Genomic DNA, 17,770 nt, shown 5'->3' with positions numbered 1-17,770 from the left:
TACTTACGGTTTTTGTTCTTTTTTCCCCAGCCCTTATATGGAGCAGCTTTTAATGCAAACCTTGAGTTCCTCTCCCAATGCTAGTACAGTAATACAAGTGAATGGGATTTAAAAACAAGAAATGCATTTGATGTCAGGGATCCAAATTAATCAAACATTTTAAGGCAAATTTCAATCGGGTTATGTCCTATAACTGTGTTCCCTCATTCAAACCGTCATTCCCCCGCCCCCCAAGATCTGACCCCAAATAAAGAACGTTTAAAACATATCCAAATTTGGAAACGCAATTTATGAAAATGCCTCCAAATAGATTTAAACTGTGCAAAGAAACTGTTTTTTAAAAAAGTCTTTAGCCCCACAAGGCTTCCTCGGTTGGGAGATGATCTCGGGGGAATAAACCGCTAGAGTCAATACTCCGGAAAAGACATTTCATGCCTAAATGAAAATCTTGTTAAATGTTATTAATTTTGACTTAGAGCACATAGCAGCCCCCTGTGCCTTGTATTCCCTTATTAGGGATTCATGTCTTATCAAATATCTAATTAATCTCCTAGACATCATTTGTTCTGGCCAACTTTATCTCAGCTGGTCCACGGGGACAACTCCGAATATTCTCGGTGACAAAGCTCCCTTGAAGATCCTTTTAATTGTCTAAATTAACTGCACCAAATTTGCATGTCAAACGGTAAAGGGCAACCTGAGATAAAATGTAAACGTTTTAAAAGCCCCAAACTAAGCACTTGATTTGATAACTAGGCTTTTTAATGTTATGGAAGACAACTGCTCCTTTCCTTTTCAAAGACAGTTGATCTATGCAAATAGTGAATTGGAAATGCTTATGTCCCCATGCAGTCAAATGGTCCTTGCATGTTATTTGAATATCAGTGGCTCTGCTATTGAAAAGGTTCAAGGATGCTCTCTGACTTCTTTGTGATTACTCAGTGCAGCGTCTTATTCTGAAGAAAAAAAACCTCAGGAATAATTAAAGGCTGGGCTAAGGCCTGGGAACACATTTGGGACAGGAATCTCATTTAGACAGGCTCTTTCAAAATAAGGCACAGTTAAATTGACCAGAAGGCAATTATTGAAATGAAAATTATTTTCACTCCCTTTGTCTCCTGACCACCAACTTAACAGCCACAGTATTCTTTTTTTTTTTAAAAAAAAGAAAGAAAATGGTTAAATGAGATAATTGCGCTATTTAAAAAGAAAAAAAGTTAATTTAGTGTAGAGTGGAGGAATAACATTTTAAGCCAGTACAAGCTAGAGAGCGCAAATAAAATCAGAAAAAGGATTGTGCTGTCAGTCACAAATCAAAGATTTTTTAATAAAAAAAATTCTGCTGTGAATATTAATACAAGGTATTTCACTTTCCTCAACACAGTCACAAAACACTAGCTGAACGTGTTCCTACATCGTTTGTTTTAAATGCACACAAGTGTAGCTCAGCGGCGGTGCTGAGGGACTGACAGAAGGAATCTTTCTGCAATTTCAATTCCTTTTAAAAACAATCTTGAGTTGATTTTTTTTCCCGACCTAAATTATTCAAAAGCATCGATTATCTCCACTTTCTTTTCTCCTTTCCTGACCTATTTTTGTCTTCCTTATCCCCCCTTTTTAAACTGAGACCGCTCTGTAAGATGAAGGAAAATCCTCTTGCTTTTCCACACCACCCTTTCCCTGGAGTGCCTAGAGGATCTGTTTTAGATGTATTTTATTCTAGGGCAGGCGGGGAGAGAGACAATGGGAGCTGGCGAGGATGACACTGGCGGGCAGATGTAAAATAAACAGTGCGCTTGCTGGGCTGCAGGACATGACTCCCCTCCTTGTCAGTTGTTGGGGTTTCCGAGGAATGCATTCTCACTGGGTGTTGGGCAGAAGTCAGCTTTGTTTTCAATCCATAATAAAACACATCAAAGGAAGCCATCCAGGTCCAGTTTCTGCCAGGCCAGGGTTACAATTCTCAGCTCAATGATCAAGGACCTCTTTGCAGTGCCTTTGCCCCTTGGGGTCAGAAAACGTCCATCATTTACAGACTCCCCAGAAATGAAGAAGGGAGCAACTCTGGGCCGCAGAGCCGGTTCGTTTAACCAAGAAAATAGAAAGCATGTAACCTTTTAAAAAATAAATGGCACCATTCTTTAGTACTTGTTGGTGATAATTATATGGTCTGGGGACTACAGAACTTTTGTAGGACTGGATAAAGAACAGACAGTGAGAACCGAAAAATAATTCTGATTCACTCTTTTCAAGTACAGTTAAATGGTATTTCTATAGTGGGAGCCTGCAAACCCGGGAGCAAAAAAGAACATTGGGACATAGAGAAACGTTTTTTTACGTGTGTCACCCTCTAATGGGAAGGGAGCCAGAGAAGTTGAAAGAGGATTTAGATTCGTTGCTGTTTCGGTCGCGTTTGAACGCGACTTTTATGACTATTAGTAATTTACATTTTGCCTGCACGGTTACCTCCAACCAGTACACGTTGTGGGACTTAGCTTCCATACTCGATCTTGTAGCTAACCCCATGAAACAAGATTTAAAGAAGACTAAAGATAAAATATCAGAGAAAACTATTGCTAAATGCCATTTGATCGCTCTGCTCCCGATTCACCGGAGATGTGGCTCCTGCCCCCCAGGGTTTATTATAGTCCTTTAAATAAATAAAAAAGTAGTAAAGGTAGAATGAATATTTTTGTTTAAGGAGATAATATAGAACTCCATCTCTGTGTATGAACAGTTATTTTTTACCTTTGTTTAAATATTTCAATTGAGAGGGAAACTTTATTTATTGAAGCTCTAATTTATTTGCAGCCATTAGCTGACTTAAGAAGATTTTCTGCTACACTCCCAAAATGCAGATGAAGGAAATCTTACAGAAATCCCGCCCATGTGGGTAATTGGTACACTAAGTGTTTATTTTAAGTGAGAATAATTTAGCTACAAATTTTCTTAAGGAATAACATTCTTAACACATTAACAAAAAAAGGAAAACTCTGATTTGCTTTTATGTTTGACAGTCGCTCTTGATGCCTTTGAGATACGCTTATAACTGTGGCTCTTTGGCGCCATCTAGAGCTTCAGGAGCGCACGGCGGCACTTGCTTCGCTCCCCACGGCACAAGCCCAGAACCGCTAAGACTTTTGTGCCGGTGCAAGAAAGATCCCTGCTCATTTCGCTTGCGAGAAGGACTCAGCGCCTCGCTACGTGGCGTGCGGGTGAGCCTGGCTGGAGTCAGTTTTTACCTGTGCAAGGCTGGACATGTTAGACAGGTAAAGCTAAAATAAACGGCCCTCTGGCAGAGACTTGGATTTCAAATGTATTCGAACTCCCTACAAGGCAGATGGAAGTACCGCAACAATCCTCCTGGCCCTTCATTCCCGAGAGCAAGGGTGAACCACCCCCAGCAGCTTTGGCTGCGGGCACAGGTCCCTCCAGCCACACGCCGAGCCTTTAGCAGCCAGGGGAGACACAAACGATGCATGTTCAAGTTAGTCCTATTGTTTCATGAGCAAACTTACCAGACGAGGAGGGAAAAATCGAGCCAGGCTGCAGAGATCACCCACCTGAAAAAGAGACCTGGTTCGGGTCTGGGCCACCGCTCCCTCAGGGCTCTTCCATCCCCGAGCTGGCCCGGCGCCCAAGCTAGGCAACCAACCGGCTAGGAAACACAACGGAGCCGCTTGCTCTGATCTGTAGCCCTCCCTAATTCAGTGCAATTACTTTATGGGCAGGAGCGGCCCTTTCCAATTAGTTCTATTCTCATGTCCACACGTGTATGGTTTTTAAAAGTCCACCTAATGTGCGGTTTGGGGCCTTAATCCCCAATGGGATCTGCATCTTGGTGCCACTCGGCCTTTGACTCGTGTGCAGAGCTAGGCTGGAGTTAGTATTTGGGAACTCGGTCATCCGTGACCATGCAAGGAGTAAAATAATATGTTCTTCGGTAGCATGCAGCTACCTTTGCACTGGGTAATGCGGCTGAGTTTGTGTTGGTGTTTTAATACAAATCCCCAGCCCTGCCTGTTTCAGAGATGTGCTAATTACTACTTGGATAGCAGGGCGCAAAGTCCTTGTCCATTTCCTAGTACAAAGTAGGTTGCTAGAAAATTTGAAATTGCCTTTCAGCCTAAAGCTGCCTTACCTGAATGTCATAATTACAGTAATTATGTACATCCAAATTACATGCTAATTAAATTAGAATCAAATCGTTCTAAATCGAAATCAAATGAGGTAGCGAGAATTAATCAATGACAACATAAATAGAGAGCTTCCTTCAGGGATATTTATTGTAACGATCCAAGCAGGAATTTGATCTGAGTCACCTGTTTATTTACTTTCCAATTAGTAATAATTTATTTTCGTTCGCCATAAATTTCAGCGATCAGTTTTCCAAGCGTCAAGAGCTAAAGGAAAATTTGAGCAGTGTGAAAAATATGATCTAGATGTCGGTACTCCGAGTTACTCGAACACCAACAGTGCTAACTCGATCGTCATCCTAAAATTACAACAAAAATCGACCCATACTAGAAGCTGCGGAGTAGCGCCCTTGCACTTGTGGTTATTTCCCAGGGGCAAGGGCCAAGTCTCCATTTTGACCATAATGTACACTTACGGCTAATGGGAGCACAATGGAAAACGCCCTGTTTCCCTTCTGATCACTGTCATTCCACACCTAATTAACACGTTTCCATGACAAGTTAAGCCTCTCCATTGTTACAACACAAACAGGAGGAGACGTGCCGAAATTAAAGCGGAAGACGCTTTTCACCCCTGGAATCCGCCGCGCCGTGAGCAGCTGACACGGGACGGGCCACTCACCTGTTCGCTACGCCCCGCGTGCGGGGCTACATCTCCAGAATCAGGTCGCACCACAACCACCCGGGGAAAACTCCCCTCCCAGGAGCAAAGACTGACCAGAGGCTTGAACCTTGGGGCCCGTCTCTACCCCCGACTAGCAGCCCGGGGCTTGCAGTTGAGGGTGTAGACGGGGCTGCAGCCCGGGGGGACCTATTAAGAGGAGACGATTATTCTCTTCCTGGGGCACTTTATTCCCCAACACCTTGGCTTGGCTCCCGCGGGAATGCATGGGCCGAGGGGGCGGCCCCGGGCACGCCTTCGAAGCACAGAGGTGGCCCCAGCAGCTCCAGGCTTGGCTGAGTTCCCCGGGGCGAGGGGCTCAGGTCTGACATCCCCCCCCCCCCACAGGTTCTTGGAGCGGCGGCACTGGGGCTGCCCCGCACTGTCACAGCGGCCCGGGCTCCCACACGCCAGCGGCTTCCTGCTCTGGCTGATCACAAAGGGGCTCCTGCCTGACCACTGCAGCTCCCGTTAACACCGCGCCCTGCTGGCTCCCCAGGCGTAGCTCCCCCCCTGTGGGGACCTTCCTCTGCACGGTGCCCCGCTGCCCGGCCCTGCTGCAAGCCGCGGGGTCCCCCGGCAAGGACTCGCCTGTTTACCGCAGCGCCTCGCGGCCGAACTTCCCACAACTTTCCTTGAGGCGGGGCAAGGCGCGGTCTGCCCGCGGGGACGGGCCCCGGCTAACACCCCGCCCCAGGGATGGGATTTCGGGGGGGGGGGGGGCTCCCAGACATGACGGGCCCCGGCTAACACCCCGCCCGTCAGGGGGCTGCAGAACGCGGGGCGGGGAGACAGCGGGAGACTCGCCCTTTGACCCACTGACTCTGCAGCGCCAGGGCCGTAGGCATCGTTCGTGCTCCCTCCTCCATGCGATCGGCTCACGAGCGCGGATCAGCTGGCGAGCCCCCGGGCCCCTGCTCCTACCACGGAACCGAGTTACTTCCAGCCCAGAGTTCACGAGCAGCGGGAGTGCCTCCGCAGGCTGCCTAGCGCGCCTCACAGGGGAGCTGCCTTTAATGTTGCGGGTTAAGCGAATTCGCTGCCGGCTTATGCACAAGTGGTTCCCGAGGGCTGGGGACTTACCGACCAGCCATTCATCCTGCGCCCGGCGCCAGGGTTAATCCTGTCCTGCTGCAAACGGGAGATGACATCCCGGCCATTCGTGAGCCAACAGCACCTCCTCCCGGAGCTAACGCGCTAGTGTCAAATCGCGCCGTTTCCACCATCCCCTGCGCGCGCAGTAGCAGCGGGGCGACACTCCCCGGGGCGCGCAGGCGGCTCGGGGGCCTCGGGCGGGCCAATGCGCTGCAGCGTTAGGGGCCCCCGCGCGCTGGTCTGTCTGGAGCCCCGGGGCGGGAGTAGAAGGTGCCGTGGATGCCCAGGGCAGGCGCACAAGCGCGCTCCCTCCGCTCTGAGCACGAACAATGAAGGTCTGCTCGTGCCCCGCAGGGGTTGGAGGCCAAGCACAAGCTGCTGCCTCCAGGCTTTCGGCAACAGGCCGCTCTGGAATCCTGGCCCCTTTGCGCTAGGTTTGAGGCACCCTGGCTGCCTCCTTTAAAAGCTCTATCTCCTGGGGTAAGCAAATCAGGCCCTTCCAAAGAGCAGCCCTGGCAAACAGAGCTGGGGCTGCTCCCAGACCCTCCCTTGGGTTTTCAGTCTGGACTGGGCTAAAGAAAATGCCAAGGGCCACAAGGCTCATCGCCTGACCCAGAGTGAATCCTTCCCCACAGCTGCCTTTGCTCGCTGCAGAAGAGCGGTTTAACTAAGAAAAATACCGGATTTCTCAACCTGCCCTATGCTGCCTCTTACCCAGTATTTCCAAGATTGCATTGCTTGTTTCTGTCTTTTCCAGGTTGCAGACAGAACAGAACAGCCAGCCGAACAGATACACACCACAGACTAATACCTGCTCCATGCAGGCACAAAGGCAGTGTCAGACGCTCAGGATACACTTTACCAACTTCCTGCAAACAGAAATCAAACACACACAGCATACACAAATGCCTACTACAAATAGAGGGGCTGAGCCCTTCCTCCTATGTGCACCAGAAAGTTAGTAGCTGTATTACAGCCAAGCTGCAAGGCTGGCAAGCCACTAGTACAGATCCAAGGTGCTGTCTGCCATGTGCAACAAAATACACTGTGCATTCATGGAGAGACAGACTGAGCTCTTCAGAGAGAAGCACATCCTGCTGGTTGTTATTCCTTGTGCTCTTTCAGATTGGATTCAAAACACACCGTTTAAATGATGAAACAGGCCATTTCCCCAACTACCCAAACATTGGAGAGAGCAACCCTGGCTTCTACCTTGTATACAGGCTGCTATGTGGGTTTTTATTCCCCCCCCCCCCCCCCCCCCCCAGTCTGGTGCTCAGTGTTTTACAGACCTTTTGAAACAAAGTAAATGCCACTTGGTAGCAAAGGTGCCTGGTTCTGTTGGTGCCTCACCCCCAATATTTAGGTGGATGTGCCTGAGAGTACTTTGTTAATATGCTGTGAGTCAAATGGAATATGCTTTAAAAGGTTGCATCCTACCAAGGGGCAGTCAGACTGAGTCCCAACATTTCTCCCAACAGTTTGGTTTATTTGGTTAAAGATGTTCCTCCAAATTTATCAAATCTTGCCTCTTGTCCCTTTTAAATGACAGCTTTTATTTAGGGCCCAATCCTTCCAAGTGCTGAGTGCCCCCAATTCCCATTTATATCAGCACTGCCAAGGGCCTAAGGGGTAAGCTGGTCCAAAGTATTTAAAGAAGAAAAGCCTGACATGTTTTAAAGGGTGAAAACTTTCAAACACAGGTGTTTAAAGGTCAAATTACTTCTATAGCATTTTAACTCCATATGATATTTAAAAACTTCTGTCTGGCAGTTTTAAGATGTACAGGTGGGACAGTTTAAGAACTACAACCCTCCATTTGTTGTGAAGAGGGGAAAAACTTGCTTGCCTGAGTCTGATTGCATCATGTTATCATTTCACTGGTAACTAAAGCATTTTCTATGTTCTTAAAAACCATAAAGACACCATTCTCTTTGCAGCAAAAAAGCATATTATTTTCCTGCCTGTGCCTTTGAAATGACTTAGGACTCTGGAAAATTAGGCGATTCATACTGCTTCTGGCAAGTAACAGTTTATTAAGGTAGTTCATCCTCATGGCATATGGGGGGGGGGGGAAATCCCACAAATATTAAGAAAAAATAAAAGTCAAACTGCTGCATGACAACACAAGAATGAGCATTTGCCTTAACTTTCTATTGCACAGGAGATATCCTGGAAACAGCTGAAAGGGTGAATATCCTTTTCATGTCTTGAGAAATTCTTGAACAATAACAACACTGTACTGGCACATACCAATAGGGGTTCAAGATGCTTAGATAGCCCTGATTAAGTTAGACACTGCAGGAGGTCAAAAAATGTTGGCTATACACTTATGTGGAACTATGTCTGTGTTGTTTTAACAGGTGAAATTGCCCTCTTATATGAAACCTCTGAAAAAGTTTCAGTACAAAAATAATCTAATCTGAGGTCTGAAGCAGTGATTTTTTCCTGAACTATGTCAAATAATGTTTGGCATCATTATACAAATCCTGGGACTCTTCCAAAATTACCCCCTGCCCCTCCAAAATTGTTACATCTCATAAGCAAGAAGAAATAATACTCTAAAGAATGTTAACACATCATGTACTGGTATTTTAAAAATATTTCTGAACAAAGGAAGTATAATTTACAAACAGTCTAGGGCTTGTTACACAAATACAAGAAACATTCACCAACAAAAATATTCTACAAAAATACCATAATATTTATATCTAACTTACAAATATCCCCAAATCATGAATGGAGTTGATGCTGTTTTGAAGGACACGAGAATTTACAAGAATTGGAAAATGAAAAGTGACTTCTTGGAAGGAAAGCAATGCATGACTAAGCCCTGGTTAAAGATATTCAATGAAAAGGAAGATGTGTTTGCACTTGTTACCCATACTATCTATATTTTCTGTCTCTCTCTCTGCTTCTACTTCTGCTGTTTCTGCCTCTTTCCTTATGGTCCACTTTACTGCACTTGTCTTCACAGCTCTCTCTACATTTCTTCTCTCTGTACACATCTGTGCCGTGGCTTCTGGTTTCATTTTTCCTGTGCCACTCTTCACTGGGGCTTCGACTTGGTCTTCTTCTTATCTGCCTTTGCCTGTAATTGCTGTGACTTGTGCAAGAGCTTCTCCCCCTTCTCTCATCCTTGCTCTGGCTTCTGCTATCCCTCTCATTTCTTTCAGTTTCTCTCTTGTCTGTGCTCTGGTTTCTGCTTTTGGACTTTCTTTCACTCTCATAGGAGCTCCATTTGTTGTTCTCCCCAGAACTATCTTGTTTTAAAAGTCTACACTTCTCTCTGTCTTTGTCCTTGTTACCGTGACTACTGGAGGGTTCTTCATAAAGTTTTTCCTTCTTAGTCTTTGCCTTCCCTTCTGAATCACTGCTGTTAGCCTCTGAAAACTTGTCTTTCTTTCTTTTCTTAGAATACATCTTCTTTTGTATGGCTTTGCTGTCAGTCTCACTATCACTGCTGCTAACTGAAGTCTCACTGGAGGAGGAGGAAGAGGAGCTGATCTTATGTTTCTTGTATTTACGTTTGCTTTTCTTCTTTTGCTGCTTTTTCTTCTTTCTATCTTTCTTCTTTTTCTTCTCCAGACGATCCAATTTCCTTTTATTTTGAAAATAAAAAAGAATAATCAAGCATTTAAAGATAGTTAAAAATGTAGCACCACTGCCTTCTTGTGCAGTCAAGACTTAAGACGATAGTACGCAGTAAACACGCAACATTTTCTTACAAAGTGTGTTGAACTTTTTGTTTCAATAAAATATTTTTAAATTTCTGATCTCAAACTAAACTGAGTATTTAAAATGTAGCTCCCCTGTAGCCCTCCCTCAGAACTACAAAGAAGTAGTTTCTAATGGACCAAATTTAGGAAGGTGAGGGTAAGAAATGTGAACTGGGCCTTACAACTGGTAGTGCAACCAGTTTGATTCTGTAATATAACAAGGAAAATTTTCAAAGGCACAAATAGCAATTAAGTGCCCAACTCCCAATGACCCTCAATGGAAGTTAGGAGCCTATCTGCTATATGTGCCTTTAAAAATCTCCCCCCAATGTTAACAGCTTTCTGGAGAATGCTATCATCTATTCAGTCATAAACAGAGGTGTAAAATGTCTAGTCAACAGTACACTGTTCTATCAGGCAAGCAAAAGCGCTCATTTTCATTTCAACTGCTTTTGCCCAGTTTTGTAATTTTAAGCCCTTGGTCACTCTTTATTTTGTTAATTCTTATCCATGAGTCAGCCACTAAATTTGACATGCTACCTAGGACTGCCTTCATTGGATTTAAAACAAATTAAGAAGTTTAAAATCACTGAGGACCTAAATACTTAGCTAAATTGGAGCATTTAAACATATACAGTAATTTAAACAGTGTGTTTGGGACATTAGAAAACCAAACAAAATTATTAAAGGTTAAATGATTGAAACCATATATATATAATTTTGTGTGTGTGTGTGTATATATATATATATATATTTATACACACACACATATACACACACACACACACACACACACACACACACACACACACACACAAAATTATCCTTCATAAATAGTGTAAACTGTTTTCTTTCCTTAAAGTTAATTACATTTTTGGACCTCACAATGCTCACAGAGTGCTCTTTTAACTTTTCTTTAGGTTATTATATTTAAATAATATGTGTGGTCTATCAGCCAGTGATTCAAAATTGGTTAATAAGGACACAGAAAATTAGAGAAGAAATGTAAAACCTCCTTTCTCCTTAAGCATACGAAAGCAACAAGGCAGCAGCAGAGAAAAAACAAACTTTGTTTGGGAACCACAAAAATATCCTGCGCGCCTTCTGCTGGCTAATCCTAATCCTAGGGTTTTGGTAAACTGGAACACCACCACTGATGCACAGAAGACAGGTTATGTTTAGCTCCCTTAGGAACAAAGGAAGTATGTCAAGCTTTGCCAAGTGCAAAAATCAATAAGGAAAGAAATTTAATTTTCAATCTTGGAAGAGGGCATGGTAAACAATGGAGTATAAAATAATATTTTAAAATAGCAATTGACATTGTCCTCTGTGAACCAATGCATATACAATGTTAGAGTGTGTGTCACAGCATTCAAAGTTAAATATGAAATAAAAATGAAAACAAAGCCATTAGAACTGCATTACAATTGGATTACAAAATGCTGGATAAGCACGCTGCATAATACGAAGTGTAGTAGTCAAGTGTAGATTAATCTAAATTGATTTTTTTTAGTAGATGGAAAACTGTAGTTAAAAGCTATTGGCTATATATTGTTAAACTCATAGGAGTAGGTGCCATGCAACTGCGATAAAAGTACCTCAGAAGTTTCTGTTTTTGTTTAGTTGACAGTGATTTTAAAAATTCAACTTCTGGGTCATCTTCTCCTTCACTTGCAACAAATTCCTATGAAGAGAAAAAGTAATAAGATACCATATCCTTACATAAAAATAAGGTGGCATTTCAAATTCATGATTCCTATATTAAAATATTATGAACATTAAAAGGTGTGTGAGAATTTGATTTTATGTATATAAACACACACACACATACACCCCCTATATAGCAACCTTAGGAAGATAAGCAGTTAGCTTGCTACAAAGAGGGAATCTATACTGGGTTTAAAAGGAGTTGGGTGCCAGAGTACAGGAACCATATAGCACCATAATGTGAACACTATAATGTTTCCACAGGCTAAGTCATTTAGAGAAAGCTTTCTTGAGTTCTGTCTAGTGTAAGAGATGAAAGCACTGGTTGGTGGATGGGAGACTGCAAGTCCCACTGAGTCACAAAGAAATTTAGGTAAGTCACTTAACCTTTTTCTACATTAGCTTACTCATTGGAAAAATGGGTGTTCTACCCATCTACCTCACAAGAGTGTCATGATGCTTAAATTATTGTCTGTAATGTGCTATACAAAATACAATAAGTTGCAATTGTATTTTCTACCCACAACAACAACAATACTAAAAATCAGGTCAGATTTAAATTTAGGAATTTTAGAAGACCCTCCCTTCCTTTCAAATTATATGCATCTGGAATATCCAATTTCTCACTCTTCACATTTTAAATTTTAACAACACATGAGCAATGAGAGGGCAGAAACTAGGACAGAAGTTCTCCATATGTGACTTTTCTAAAAAACTGGTGAGAACTTTGCAACACATTTAACACTAATCCCATAAACTAGATTGTCTCCTGAGTACATAATTTCCTGTAAAGGCAAAGAGTGCTGCTTATGTATATAAAAAGGGACACAAGCAATTGTCTGTTTACTCAGGCTTTTTAGGAAGGGTTACGAGGTACGGTCCAGTCCCTGCTCTGCAAGTCCCCATCCCCACCCCCGCCACTTGGTTGCCTGGTGGTTCAATTATCTTGCTATATGAGTGAAATTGCTTTATGGTGGGCTTGCTATTTTGGATAGTGTATATAAATTGCGTACTTCACATTTTTGTTAAAGCACCTACAAATCTGAATAGGCATTATGTGAAAGTCTAAATAAATACAATTATATATTTAAAGTCTTGTAAATAAAAATTATATAATAAAAATAAATTAAGATAAAAAGCTTTAAATAGAGAGTTATTTTTTGCATGCTTTCCTCTGGTTTCATCCAAAGCCAGTTCAGGGGTAAGGCTGCAGGCAGCAAGTATCACATCAGATGTATGTTGCAGGTGCCCAAATCATCCCCTCTGGGAGATATTCAATTTCTAGTCATCCAGGGGAGACATTTAATTTATTAAACTGTGGCCTTAAAAAAAAAAATCATTTCAGATTTGTCACTTTGGCTAAAACTAAGCAGCAAAACACAATAAGTTTCAAGATATTTTCCACTGCTGGATCTATCCAGCTTTCCTATGGATATGCATATTGGAAAAATGTTAAGTCGCAATTCACAAGCAATCACATTTAGATTTACAGACATTTTCAGCTTACTGATAAAAAGATCATTACCTGTGATGGATCATTTGCGGTCAAGTTTCTCCCCAGTACATTTTGTTTCAGTGCAAACCCACTGTTTCTCATCTCCGCTATTAGCTCTGAGGGGTGCATTGATGGCCCTGTTCACAAAAATCACAGTTTGAATGTATCATTTATATCTCTCTACCTTTTTTGGACTCCACAGTAGGAATTCAGTTGAAGCTTTGTTAAGTAAAATCACAGCTAAATCAACTCAATAATCTTCTGCTGAGCAAATAATCAGATATGATTTTCTAAAACAGCAGTCTGGAGATTCAGAATAGAAAATAATTGCATTTTTCTTTAAGTGCAAGGGGATTCTCTTCTTATGTAACTTTGTCATGTTGAAAACAATATATTTAGGTATTGTCTGGTTGTATGCTTTTGACTGTAGTACAAAAAATATAGGAAGCCTAGAACAGCCATATTAACTTCAAGATTTTTTAATACTTCCTCTCTCCAAAAGCAATAAGAAACCACACTTTTAAGAGGACATTGTAGCATTTTTCATAATCATACAATACACATTTTAAAACTTTCCCATACATTTTTTATGATTTAGTAATTGGACTTTTCTGAAATAATTTGTAAAGAACGCCCTGTACCAAAGACTGTTTTTCTTCTAAAATATAAATCGAGACCAGAGGTACATAATATGCATGTACTGATCACCTTGTTTACATTTTCTTTCAGTTTTGTTTTTTTAGTTTTAAATACTGACTGAGGAGAGTATCAATGTGAGTTCTAACTCCTCAGCATTTCTGTGCATACTTGTCACTGTACAGATCAGAGATGGGGCGACTATGCAATACCAAAAAGGCTATCTACATCCACAAACAAAACATATAACTATTGCCTGTGAAAGAGCTGTTATGATTTATTAGGTAAAAGGTAGATGAATCATACCGATACAGGCCATTCACCAGTAATTCAACATATGTAGCATCTCAGTATGCCATCAAACCTTAAAGAAATTTACTAATAATGTAATATATTTTAATTACACAATCTGTAATGCCAGATTAACAATTGGATGCAAAGAGGAAAGATATTGCTCTTCAGGTTTGTCTGAAACGGTGTCTATGCTGGATACCTTTTGACTGGCATTTTCAGAGAGATGTAATACCTGAAATGGCAGACATACTCTGCAGCATAATTAGGTGCCAGTGAGACAAATGGGCCAGCAGATGATGACCTCAGAGCCAGCCCTAGGAGGGGTAGGTGTGAGCAGACCAGAGAGAGCATAATCTGGTCAAGATTCAGAAGGGATTTATAGGTCAAGAGCAGCATCTTGAGTCTAATTCTGAATGTGACAGGCAGAGAGAGTGTAACCGAGTCAGAACTGCTGCTGTAACCTTGCTCCGCTTATCCATATCTGCTCCTGATGCATTATCCTGGTACCTGCTTATACCAGATGGAAACCTAGCAACAGAATTTGGTACCAGCTGAAGTTTTAATGATGCATACAGGGAAACAAACAAAAAGGGCATTACAATAGCCTAAACAGGGCAAAACAATGACCTCAAAATGGGGGGAGAGAAAGGCAGACACACCAGGGCAACACACATGAAAAGGCAGATGGCAAATTTCACCATAGCAGAGAAATCAAAATGTTTTATCAGACCAAAGCCCAGGAGGACACTTCTAGGCTAGCAAACATGAAATGTGGCTATGGAAGAGATACACCAACTGACAGAATAAAATAGTAATTCTAGAACTTCTGCCTTCTTCAGGATCTCACAACATTTTATGCACATTAATGAATTAAAACTAGTTATCCCCAGTCAGCAGATGGGAGAAACTGAGACACAGCAAATATAGGTAACTTGTCCAAATTTTCGCCAAAGGAGGGTGGGGAGAGAATAAATGCAAATACTATTTTGTTTTTTATTATATAAAAAAGTCTGAAAGATTCTTAAGATTTTTTCCCCCTGTTTTCCTTCTTTTGCTGTAGAAATATAAGCAATTCCAAATCTTTGTCTTTCCTATTTTTGCTGGAGAACTAATGAGCTAGAGTGGGCGCTCTCTGAGCCATCCACTCACAGGCTCCATAGGTCTATTCAGCCTTTTGCAAAGAGATCTCATCTCCCAATTCCTCACATGGCATTTGAAGTTAAATAGGTGTTAAGGGAAAAAAGAAAAAGGGCAAAAAAATCCAGTTTTGAACAATCTGACTAAATATCACTGTAATTCTTTTGGTGCTTGTGATATCATGATTTTACTAGTTACCTAGCCATCCATAAAATAGCCTGCTAGAGCTCCATGTTTGTTAGCTCAGTTGCTGTAAAGTGGCCACAGAACTGGTTTGCCTGACTCCCCCAAGGAATATCCTCTTAAGGGGCTTTTCTGACAGCACAAACCTAGTAGCATGATGCCTTTGGCACAGGGGCATATCAGAGATGGGGAGCAGAGATCTGGCTGAGCTCAAAGCACTCCAACTATTCTCTAGACTGGCAGAGGGGCCCATAGGAGGTTGTTCAAAATTGTCATTAGTCAGAGTAGTCTTTGGGGGGTAGCTGTCTTATGCTACAGATATGCTCAGGATCTGAGTAGTGCAACAGAGAATTACAGCCCTCTTTCCCTCTCATCTCCTTGATCTCTCTGCTTAACTTGTGCCTTCTAAGTACTCCTCCTGGGGGACCTTTGCACCACTGCACACATGCAGAATTCATGTCTGGTGCAAAAAAAAAAAAAAAAAATTCCAGAAAAAAATACATTCTGCCCAAGAAGTGCTGAAGTTCTACCTTTCACCCACCACAGGCCGCTGTGGCCCCAGAACAGCCAGCAGCATTCATCACAGCACCTTGCCCGCAGAGCCAGGTTAGGACAGACAGAGTGGGGCACACAGGGCTGCTGGGGGATCCTAGGCTGGGCTTCAGAAGGGCTAGTGGGGGGGGAACAGATGGGGAGTGCACTCATGAGCTAGTGGGGTGACAGCAATGAGCCAGGAGCTGAATGGGAGGGGTGCTGCAGGGCCACATGGGGGTGGAGGGGGAGTGCAGGGACATGGGCAGATGTGCCTGACTGAATGGGAGAGGCTTGGGATGGGGGGAGGCTCCCCAACTACCTAATAATTCCTCCCTTCTCTCTCCCCCCCCCAAAAATCCTGTTCCATACTTCTCTCACCCACACCAAGCAACCCTCCAGGTTCACTTCCACGGTCCTTCCCCCTCCCTCAGCTCCTCCGTTACCCCTGACTCCTCCAAGCCTTTGCACTGCTTCTGAGGAGTGCAGGAAATGTGTTTCTGTATTGTAGTTCAAATGAATTACAATAAGTTCTGCATTAATATGCCTAGTAAGGAATCTATTTGTCAAAAAAACATTACTTGCATTTTTTTTGTCTGTACTACGACATACATGCTGACAGATATTTTGAAATAAATTACCAAAATAATTGAAACTGGTGTGATTACATTGTGTTATTTTGACAAATAAAATAGGCAAATTTTTGCAGAGTTTTTCAAATACTGTGCGAAGAATTTTGAATGTTTTGGTGCAGAATTCCCCAGGGTGTAGAGAGGTACAATTCAGAAGTGGGGCCAGAGTCTTCCAAGAATAAACTTGTTTAGTTTTAAAATAGCTCTCTGGCCTACTTTGCATATAATAATTGAAAAGAAAGCACACTATTTTTCTTCTTTGCATAAAAAGCTTATGGGAATCTATCCTACTATTGATTTTTGTACAAAGCTCCAATTGACTTTGGTTGGAATTTAAAGCCAGATTTGTTACTTCAGTGACTGCTAAGAATCAGACAAACCCCAAACTGTATTTAAACATCTCTGTTCTCTCAAAGCATGAGAAAACTAACTGTATTCAGCAAGTTCTGAAGTTTGCTGGGAAAAATAAGACCCAGTGGAAGGTAAACCTGAAAAGAAAATGAATTAGACTAGTAAGAGATTTAGACAATTTCTACTTTTTTTGTTTTTTAAAAAGAAATTATGGAGCCATGCTCATAGCTCCACCAATCTAATACTTTAGGTTGGAACCAGGTTCTACTAGAATTGTAAGCGCTTAAAGGAGGTAAGCAACATTAGACCTGTAGGTGTGTTACATTGAAGTTACATCAAAGGTGCCTACAGCATATGGAAAGGTTCCCTTTTTTAGTCTGTATAAATTGAAACATATAAAATAAACATGATCCTTATTTTTAGACTCCACATAATTCTGGTTAGCGAAACTGGCTTGACTTGAAATTGACAGGTTTGCTCAGAAGACAAAGGAAAATTTTCTGCAAACTTTGAAGAAAACTGGTCAAACCAAGTTATAAGTCTGTAAAAAATTATTCATTTGGAATTTTGACAAGTGTAACAGAGTTCTAGATCCCATTAGCTCCGAAATGTCTGGTTAGTACCCCTTGAAATTTCCCATATATTTAAATCTACTGCAAACTGGTGCTCAGGCTATCTTTGAAGAAATTGCTCTGAAATTACAAAATGTTATTAACGATGGTTGTATTTCTGATGAAAAGTTATAGCATGCGTATGACAGACAGAGTGAAACAGGATGCAGGGCCGGCTCCAGGCACCAGCCCACCAAGCTTGTGCTTGGGGCGGCATCTGGAGGGGGGCGGCGCGGTGCTCCGGCTCTGGCCGCCGGGGAGAGCGGGGCCACGGCCGGGGCTCGCCGCCCTCCCCCCGGCGCTCTGGCCGCCGGGGAGAGCAGAGCCCCGGGCGGGCTCGCCGCCCTCCCCCCAGCGCTCTGGCCGCCGGGGAGAGCGAAGCCGCGGTGGGCTCGCTGCCTTCCCCCCGGCGCTCTGGCTGCCGGGGACAGCAACCCTCCCCCCGGCGCTCTGGCCGCCGGGGACAACGGAGCCGCAGCGGGCTTGCCGCCCGCCGCCCTCCCGCTGGCGCTTTGGCCGCCA

The 17,770-nt window shown here is 43.0% G+C and overlaps 1 protein-coding gene across 1 annotated transcript in view; it reads right to left on the bottom strand.

Moving 5' to 3' along the window:
* Positions 1-7,965: 7,965 nt before the first annotated feature.
* Positions 7,966-17,770, bottom strand: part of CIR1 (corepressor interacting with RBPJ, CIR1) — a 45,008-nt gene continuing 35,203 nt past the window's right edge. The window contains exons 8-10 of the mRNA XM_054043361.1: positions 12,904-13,010; positions 11,270-11,355; positions 7,966-9,553 (exon numbers count right to left, since the gene is read on the bottom strand). Of these exons, the coding sequence (XP_053899336.1) occupies positions 8,839-9,553; positions 11,270-11,355; positions 12,904-13,010 (908 nt within the window). The 3' untranslated portion in view covers positions 7,966-8,838. The remainder of the gene's footprint in view (positions 9,554-11,269; positions 11,356-12,903; positions 13,011-17,770) is intronic.

Source organism: Malaclemys terrapin, chromosome 11 (genome assembly GCF_027887155.1).
Source record: "Malaclemys terrapin pileata isolate rMalTer1 chromosome 11, rMalTer1.hap1, whole genome shotgun sequence".
NCBI lineage: Eukaryota > Metazoa > Chordata > Testudines > Emydidae > Malaclemys > Malaclemys terrapin.
Note: the sequence above shows the minus strand (reverse complement) of the source record. Positions and strands in the feature narration are given on the sequence as shown.